Raw genomic sequence first — 9,936 nt, 5'->3', positions numbered from 1 at the left:
TTATATATATATATATATATATATATATATATATAGGTATTGATTAAATTATTTTAGTGAAAGTTAATAATAAAATAGATAATTAATGAAGTTAGGATAATTGGATAACAAAGGTTTAAAAGTTTTTAATTTATATACATTCATTATAAGTGAATTAATAAGAGATTATGAGATATATTTTTCATAGCAAAATTTTAGACTGAACAAGTATTTTTTAAAATAAAGATTAGTTTACTCTACTTAATCAACATAATTACAATTACTAATATATATACATATGTTTATTTTATGCATCAAATTAAAGAAGTTGATGTCTAAGGCAAATCAAAGAATAAATTATTAAACATCAAAGTCGGTGCTCAGATTTTTAGTCTATGATATTATTTTTTTTTTCTTTTTAACCATTTTGCATTAGTAGTTACAGATACTTGCACAAGTTTTATTTTGATTTTTATGCTTTATTTATTTATTATTCATTGGGAAAGAAATATGTTTTTAACAATATATATCATTGTATATTATTTTTGAAAAATATATAAGGTGCATTTAAGTGAATGAGATAAACATATGAATGATATGGACTACATAGTATATTCGCATATGTGTGTTAACTATGATAGAATTTACCCCCTTACGATACCAGCAAAATACTAAGGTACTTGTAGTTCCTTAGTCAACATGCACATACAAGCATAAAATCTTGCATAATCAACAAGTGATGATATAAATGAGGAAAATTTCAAGTTGCGGCTAGTTATCATAAGGGGATAAACTCCATCATAGTCAATATGCACATGCAAGAATATGATATAGTTCATATCATTGATATGTTTATCTCATTCAATTCAATGCGCCTTATATGTATTTAAAGAATATGCAAAAGCAGATATTGTTAAAAACATATTTCTTTCACAATAATGTGACCAACAAATAAAAAATATTAATCAGAATAAAGTTTGTGCAAGTATTAGTAACTACTAATACAAAATATTTGAAAATAATAAAACATTACAATCGATTAAAAATATAGGCTCTCACCTCGATGTCGATTTATTTATTTTTTGATTTCCCTTAGAGCTAGACTCCTCTAATTTGATGCCTAAAATAAGTGTATGTATATCTATTAGTATTTATAACTATGTTAATTAATTATGTGAGCTCCAAAAGTTTGAAAAGCAACCCAGACTCTCGTATAGAGCTTAGTGATGTTAAGGTTTCGGGTTAAATTTTCGAAAGACAGATGAGATAGTAAATACGACACTACCCAAAGATTTTGCTCTTATTTTGTGAATACTTTAAGATTTGAAGTTTTAGGTTTCCCGTAGCCATAATCACCCATGGTTAATTACTCCCCCCGATAACAGAAGAACACTTTCGATTAAGGCTAATCACTAGGTTCTAAGTATTCAAACTTAGCATATAGTAACAACAAATTTTATATGATAAAATTATAAAAGCTTATCACAGTGAACTCAAAGGAGATGGTGGGGGAAGCGACGACAAACCCGATTAAGATCTCTTGCTTCTGTCATCCTGAATTGTCACGAGCACTATTGTACTTAGTCAGTAGAGATAGACGACCCAATCTAACTGAAGAATCCTTGTCAGCAACCATGAGTTGCTTTGTACAAGAGAATTTTGTAGACCCAGGGTGAATGTTTGTCTAAAGAGACTTATCTAAGTCGAACATTTCTTACAGAGAGTTTGATATCTTATGATTTAATACACAATATGACAGTCTGTCATTGAGGAACATGTGGGCTACAGCTGTGATCGTAATATAGTAGTATCATTTGGTGGCAAGTCATCCGGTCAGAGAGCTTTGGCCATAACTATTTCTTTGTTGTATCATTTGATGGCAAAACCAGAACAAAGGGCCCCGACACATTCTTACTGACATTTCGTACGTGCTCATGCGGTCTATTTTGCCATCGTAGGTCGTTTTGGTTACTTTGTCTACAATTGAGGTGATTCAAATTTGATTCTTCGTGGTTTCTCCATTCTATCTTGAATGTTTGCTTTTTAGGCGACTTCGATGCTTTGAACATGTTATAGTATTTATTGTTTGCCCATCTGTCTTATGTCCGATCAATTATTCTTGCGAAATATATATGAGGGTCAACTAATTAGAGTAAACTAGTCTTTATTTAATAAAACACTTATTCAATTTGAAATTTTATTATTAAAAATATATATTATAATCTTTTATTAATTATCACTTACAATGAATGTATATAAACTTGTAAATATTTAAATTTTTGTTATTTAATTATCACAACTTGACTAATAATCTATTTTATTGTTTATATTTTCTTTTTGTTTTATTAAAGCAATTTACTTTCATAATCAAACTTTTTTTTTTAATTTCTAAACTATTCATCAATATCTAAATTATAAATCTTTAAAAATATCTAAAATGCATACTATACATAATAACATAAAATTTAATAAATTACCCCTTGCCCACATGTAACCCAACTCCCATGATCACTATTCTTGTTTCACCCTTCCCTCATTTTCCAGAATCCGAAATCTCAACTACTTGATCTTGTCTCGCTCATGGACACAAGTGCTCGACCTTAACTTGTTGTCGCCTTTGCTAGATTGTCTGACATCCTCACCCTTGTCCTCACAAATTGTCCCGGACGCTCATCAATTCTCTTCACACACCAAGAGTGACACACTTCCTCCCCTTTATGTCAACGCGTGCTTCTTCCCCTCTGCTTTGACACAATGTGTTGTGATGTTTTGTTGTCTCCCTCAAGCACACTTGCGTTCGGAACCAGGATCGTAGTTGCCCTCGTCTTCATTATCACATGTATGGGAAAGCCTTTTTTCGATCGCCTTGCCTCCTCTTGCAAGAACTCGATTGGCTTCACAAACGTGCTTGAAGTCTTCGTCCACTCTCCTACACTAGCTAGAGTTGCCGAACAAAACCCTTGAGCATTTGAATCGAGCCACAAGTGTAAATTGCTTGTACTTTCTTTTCCAAATTCTTTTGGTCTCATCTTAAATGTTGTAAGAGCCCTCTCCTGCTCGATACAGTTCTCTTCTGTTAGATATGACTCTCTCCTACTCAATAAGACTCCTCTGATGTAAAGGAGGCTTTAAGAAGAGAAATAATATCGAGAATTGCAATCCCCCCACTTACAAAAAATTTTACTTTAAAATTTATAAATCTTCTACAAGCCTCTTCTTATTAAGCGGGTAAAACATGAATTATCTATAAATTTCATGAAGAAGTCTAGAGCTTATTTATTAAGATGAAAGTGTACATTGGAAAACAAAGATATGTTACAAGATTAGTCAACTAACACCCCCTGTCATTTGTAATAGGATAATATAACAAGGATAACATCACATCTAAACTAAAGTATCATAACTAAAATAACACACACCTACTCTAACAGAAGTACACAAACATCCTTATCATGTGCAAGAAAACATAACACTAATCAGCACATATTATGATCAACATCAACTGCGGTAGGTTCTTCAGGGTCACTATGTGTAAGGGCATAAACTCGAAGTTGTCTTGGTTGATCTTGAGTAGGAGTTGAAGTTGTTGACTCCATCGCGTGTCAATATGCATTCTTCTGTGAATGATCTCCACTTGGTTTATGTTCTTCAGAGGTCTTTTGGCCAAGTGAAAGGCAATATCTAGTTTTGTGACCAGACTGACGACGCTAGTAGCATATGTTGGAGCCCATCAAACATTCACCCTTATGATGTAACATTTAATAATTATAAGAAAATATGTTTATGAGTCATGCAATGAAATCATGAGAGTAATAAAACATGCACTTTCAAATTATATTATTATTGAGGCATTAATTTGAAAGATTTATTATACTCATTAGTTTTTTTGCCGTGGAAGATTCATTATATTCATCATACTCTAGCTCTCTGTATGAGCCCGACAAATACCTTCAGAATTTTAGGATCACTCTTTCCCCGCTCTTTCCCAGAAGTTCCAATAATTTACCTCCCGCATTATCTCGTTCTCCTGACATTTTAAACCACAAGAATCCAAATCTAGATCTTCTTCCTTTATGTGATTCACTTTGTCTTAGCCCACAAAGTTGCAACTCCTCTGTCCCGCACAAAAAACCACAATCACTTGGAACCTTCGCCTCCCTGCCATCGAGTGCAACTCTAGAAACAAAGTGCTACTTCGCTGTCTTCCTCAATCCCAAGTCGGACGCAATACTGCAACAGCCATACATCCATGTGTCGCGATCCAACACGCCAAAGCCGAAACCTCTATTAACTCTAATTGAGGCTGATTTGCGAGGACCAAGAGGAAAAACTTTGGGTCTCTTCACACCGATCTGGTTCTGTGTACGCTGATCCTAACTGGATCGAGGGATTTACCAGTACTTCGCAAGGAACACGATCGAAGGAAGAGGAAAATAGGAATTTCACATTTATTTGTGTTGTTCCCTACTGGTTCAATCGAGGAGAGTGATGGCCCAAAACTTACCGCGAAGTAAGTCAATCAGTCAATGATACAAGTATACATGTCAAATTATAATGCAATTAATGAGTACCTTGTATCGATCCCATAAGGAAAGAGCTAAGAAATATTCTGAATGAAAAATTTTTAGTTTACTAAACATCTAAACCTAGTTCAGTGTGATCAAAGACAAGAGATGGAGTTTCTAAAATCTTACTCAAAAATAGAAAAAAATTAACTAGGTTAAAAAATAAAGGAAAACAATAAGCAAATAACCTTTACAATTCTTCGAAAGTGATGAGACTTGTTTCTCTGTGATTTAGGAATTATGGTGCTTTGTGGTATTCCTAATCTTTCCCCTACATGATAGTTTTCAACGGGGATAAAAAGTTCCTATATCTAGGCTTAGGTAAAAAAAAAAAGACTAAAGTTCATGAAGTTTCATTAATCCCCATGACATTCCGTAGGATTATTCCAATCCCCTTTTTAATTTGCAAAATCCTGATAGAATATGCCCATTTTTACCTGGATTTTGTGGTTAACCATTTAATTCTTCTACGCAACGGACAGAAGTCGTAGATCACAAAATATTTTAACATTCTAATTGTTCAGATCAGAAGTACATGAAATTCGATGGTTAATACAACATAGACATAAAAGCTCAAAAAAAATTTTACTTGGGAAAACAAATCGAGAAAACATAAACTACAATTCTTTCATCATACAGATGCGAGAAAAAACTTAGCCACTCATGCTAGAAAGAACGATGAAAATCAAATCCATAGAAACCATTACTGCAAGGAAGAACATAAAAATAATTTGTTTCTTCTTTTAGAGCAGCAGATCTTTCTCTCTCTCTTACAATCTCCTATCAAAGTAAATATCAAAGTAAATAAGAAATACGGAAGAACAATGGAAACGATATAGCCCTTAGAACCTCAACCTCAATCAAAGAAGACTCCAATCCCTCAAACTTTGTCTCCAGCCGTTTCTAATGGTTCAAGCCTCCTCCAAAGATGTCCAAGACCTCTTTTTATAACCAAATTCTCATATTTGGCAAGAAATTTCTTTCTTAAAATATTTCCCGCTTCGATGGCATGATCACGCTGAAATCCGGCATTGTCACACCCGTGATCTAAATTGGGCGGCATGGTCACCGTGATCCAGTGTGATTACATTGAGCCTTTGAAAGAGCGACGCGGTTGCATTGAGCCATTGAAAGAGCGGCGTGGTCACGCCCCGATTTGAGCATGTTGGTCACGACGCTACAACAATACTATGACTTGGTCACACTTAGTCTATGAGTGGTCATGCCAGTTCTGACGACTTTTTTCTTAGTTTTTCTGATTCTGAAATACACGTACGATCACCTGTAACTTGCATATCACCATGAAAAATCTTTCACACTTGTAAATCCATGATAAGTAAGGTAAAATAACAAGTGAAATGTTGGAATAAAAGTGGGTGCAATCATGTAAAATTGACTCATGTCACAGAAACGGGAGTTTTGGGTCACTATGCACCGATCCCATCTGGTCAACCAAGGAGGAGAGGCAGCTAAGGCTTTGATACCATAAAGAATTAATTGTTTTGAAAAGTTATCCATTTCTTTAATAGCTTGGGCTTATGTAGAGCCTTCGAAGATCTGCAAATAAATCCCTAAACTTTTTTTATTTACAAATAGGACCCTACAGTAGATACAAATCTCAACACTAATTGAAAGGGTTGAAACATTTATGTCCTAACTTATTTTATGTTAAACAAATTGAATGAATGAGTCATACTTTTAAACGTTATTGCAAATTTAAATAGGTTATAAAATTATTTATCATAGTATTTAAGGACTACTAATCAAGTTATAATATTTACGAAAAAATGATCCCTCCAATTTACTCAATTCATAGTCAGTTTGACTTTATAATAAAGCTCAGCGTATTCTATTTTGAAAGATTGGGTTCATTTTCCCAAAAAATCGGAGTAAAAGAATTTGCTTAGAACATGAGGTTACATAATTGTAACTTGAATTCTTTTGAAATTTTGCATGCTTTTGTACCATAATATAGGAGCTTTTAGAAAGCTTCAAAGAAGGTATTTGCCCAAAATTAGAGATCTAAGAAAATTGATCAAACACCTGGTTGAAATTTTTTTTTATAAAAAGTGGATTCAAATTTTAATCAAATTCTTAGCATATAGTTTGGCCCTAGATTCTATAAGTGCTTTGAAGGAGTCCAAACATTGAATTTTGTTGAGCCTAGAGGGATATTTAAAATGTGGCTTTTGGACAAAACTTTAGAATTCATTTATTTAGATATAGCATAATCATCCCATAAGGCTTATCATAACTATTTGTGCTCAGCATTCATTTAAATATATCATATTTTGCAAATTGGAAATTGCTTTTAGGATGCCTTTTCTTTTTTATGAAAATAGGAAAAATGAAAACATTAGTTTTATTCTTAATCAACATAGTAGGAAGATGAACATATATGATCAAATTAAACAAAGCCATTATTGATTAATCTTTATAGGTGGTGAGATGACATTAAATTGATATCAAAATCTGGTAAACTTTACCAAAATGAACTATAGGCAGCTACTATGTTAATTATGCTCTATGCAGGACATTATTGGAAGAATTGTGTGTGTTCCTCTGAGACGGGCCAATGATATCATTGGGGCCACCACAGAAGAACTAGTGATGAAAGCAAGAAAAACTTCTGCGGCTTGAGCTGAAGTTGCCAGGTTTTATTTTTCTTCCCTTTTATGCTTCTCCTATGCTTATACAACCAAAATGATATATTTTCAGGTTTTCGGTTAACTGTGTCAGGCTTATGAATTTGATGCATAGGTCCTCCAGAATGGCTTTAGCTTTTCTTTTCTTTCCTAAATTCTTTCATTAAATGCCTTGTAATAATACATTATTTCCTTTTCTATGTCTCTTGTGCTCTTCACATTCTTTTATTTACTGTTTTAAATGAGCTTTCATGTATAGTCTATAATGATGTCACCTTGCTACTGTCATAAATAAAACACAAATTAAAATTATACTTTTAGCACGTAAAATTTAGTTTATTTTCAATCAAAACACTAATAAAATAAAATAAAATAAATAATCAATAAGAAATAATAGTGATTTGAAATGGGCACCAAGAAACAAATCCATGCATTTCTAAAAGCAAAAGGATATGACTAATTGGTAGTGAACATTGAAAAGATTTAATTAGTTGTAATATGGTTTCCTAATCAAGAGTATGAACAGGAGAATAAGTAGCATAATCAAAAGGTTTCGACTAAAATTGAATTGAATTGCATCAAAAAAGATTAATCAGTCTAAGAAAGATTTGCGTTAAGAAAATATGATAGATAAAATATTACTACAATATATATATATATATATATATATATAATCTCTCTATATATATATATGATTGATATTTTCAATCAAAGTACTATGATTACGTTTAAAAGAAAGCCTAGTTAAGAGTATATAACTAAGTTAAAGATTGTGTCAATGTATCAATAATAGTGATGTATGTAGATGTTATAAATAAGGTGGACCAAAATGACCTTTAAATTTCTCCTTAGGTGTTATTACATTCAATGTTATTTGGATCTAGAGAGATCTGGAATGTTGGGGCGGAACTAGGTTTTGCCTAGGGTGAGTAATTTACTCCATAGAATTTATAGTTTTTTTTTATATAAATAGTAAATTTTATATTTTTTTTTCTTATGTATTAAAAGCAATTTAGTAATTTAGCTTCATCTTGATATATTTATTTTGCCCAACACCTTAAGAAAAATGGACATTTGGTGATTTTGCCCACCTTAAGAAATAATCTTGGTTTCACCCTTGCTGTGATGAATTATCTTGTAGGTGCTATGTAAGCTAATTAAGCAGTATGGTTGTGGATTTTTTTTTTCAAGGGTATCCACCATAAATTTTGAATGATTTTATTAAATGATCAAAAAAGTCATTTGAAAAATGCCACCTTAGAGGAAGGAAATATTATCTTGAACTAGACCTAATAATTATGATAATAAAAATTTTTAAGATTTATGGGTCTACGTGAAAAGGGAATTTTTCCTATCTTACGAGTGTAAGATAAAGTTTATTTTATTCTGAGGTCTGATATCTGTACAAAGGCTATGAACTCTAGAGAAAACTCTCAATTAAAGTATTGACTTATATTATTTAGATTGCAAGGTCGGGCTTTTCAAAGTTAGAGTTTTAAAAGGTGATGAATGGATCTAAGTTTAGAATTTTGGAAAGATTGTGTTCAAATAATGAGACTGATAGTTCAATGACAGTGCATTATAGAAAAGCCTAGAAAAATGGATTTGACTATTCTAGGGATGGAGGCCCGATCCACATGTGATGTGTGAACAAAGAAAGTTGTGTACCATAGTCAATAGCTAAGTATGGATAGAGGGAATGGAATACATATGGTGAGCTACAATAATGGTTAAAGAACCTAACATAGCCAGGTTTAGAGATAATTGAGCATGCCATGACGTTGTTAAAACTTCATAGAGACCTTTAGGGCCCTGGCCCATAAATGGACCTTTATGAGCCTCTAAAATGTCTTTCAGGCCATGACCAATTGCTAAATGATGATGTGCAATATCACTCAACCAAAGACCCCTTGTTATTGGATCTAATCCTCGACGAAAACTCAGAAATTCCGCATAGTTTTCCCAATTCAAGTCATATGTAGGGTTTCCTAGAAGATTCAAAATGAATGATTATTGAGGGGTTTTAAATTAATTAAGGTCATTATAAAATCAAAGGATTTGAGATGGGTTGGATGTGTTTCATTTGAAAGGTTGTTGTGAAGGGCTAGGTTTGAAAGATTGATTTTGAAAAGTTTAAAAAGATTCATAAACTAAAGTGAATAAAATTTGGGAATTCTAGATGGATGTAAAACCCTAATTTTGATTTAAGCCTAAGATCTATGAATAATTTAAATAGGTAGACCAACCTAAAATTTGAGAATAACGCCCATGATTAAGATGCTCGTGGTTTTCCATCTTCCCGGATGTATTGGTGTCATTCAACTATTAACCAAACTTATAACCAAAAATCTTCATTTAATGTCATAAAAATGACTTGTGGAGAGTTTCTTTGCTAATGTGGTTAGAGTTGCCTTTGTCTGTAACCATGAGTTACTTCATCCCAGAACACCTACATAGTTTTAGGGGGTAAGACTATTTGTTTTATAGTCATAGTCCTTACCACTAGCTATCGTACCTAGTAGTCTAACCTAGGCTTTTAAACTGGACTAATCAAGGGTATGTGTGATCCTCAGTTTTGTTTCTACGTTGATATTTATAGTTGATCTACCTAGGTGATAGTTTCTGTGATTTAAGTTAGTTTATTTTAGATTTTTATTTGGGGTTTGATATTTAATGGGTAATTTGTTTCAACTCATATGTTTGTTAGTCAATGCGATAATCATGGTTTTCCTTGGTTTAATATTTTG

The 9,936-nt window shown here is 32.5% G+C and overlaps 1 protein-coding gene across 5 annotated transcripts in view; it reads left to right on the top strand.

The window, feature by feature from the left end:
- The window catches only part of LOC110037804, a 40,945-nt gene extending 33,482 nt beyond the window's left edge, over positions 1-7,463 (top strand). For 3 of the 5 annotated variants that reach the window (XM_020742525.1, XM_020742521.1, XM_020742524.1), the window contains one exon: positions 7,077-7,463. In XM_020742525.1, the coding sequence (XP_020598184.1) occupies positions 7,077-7,184 (108 nt within the window). In that variant the 3' untranslated portion in view covers positions 7,185-7,463. The remainder of the gene's footprint in view (positions 1-7,076) is intronic. The other 2 variants (XM_020742523.1, XM_020742522.1) reach the window with 2 other exon arrangements.
- The last annotated feature ends 2,473 nt before the right edge of the window (positions 7,464-9,936 follow it).

Source organism: Phalaenopsis equestris, unplaced genomic scaffold, assembly GCF_001263595.1.
Source record: "Phalaenopsis equestris unplaced genomic scaffold, ASM126359v1 Scaffold225318, whole genome shotgun sequence".
Taxonomy (NCBI): Eukaryota; Viridiplantae; Streptophyta; class Magnoliopsida; order Asparagales; family Orchidaceae; genus Phalaenopsis; species Phalaenopsis equestris.
The sequence above is the reverse complement of the archived record's forward strand: the minus strand, read 5'-3'. Positions and strand labels throughout refer to the sequence as shown.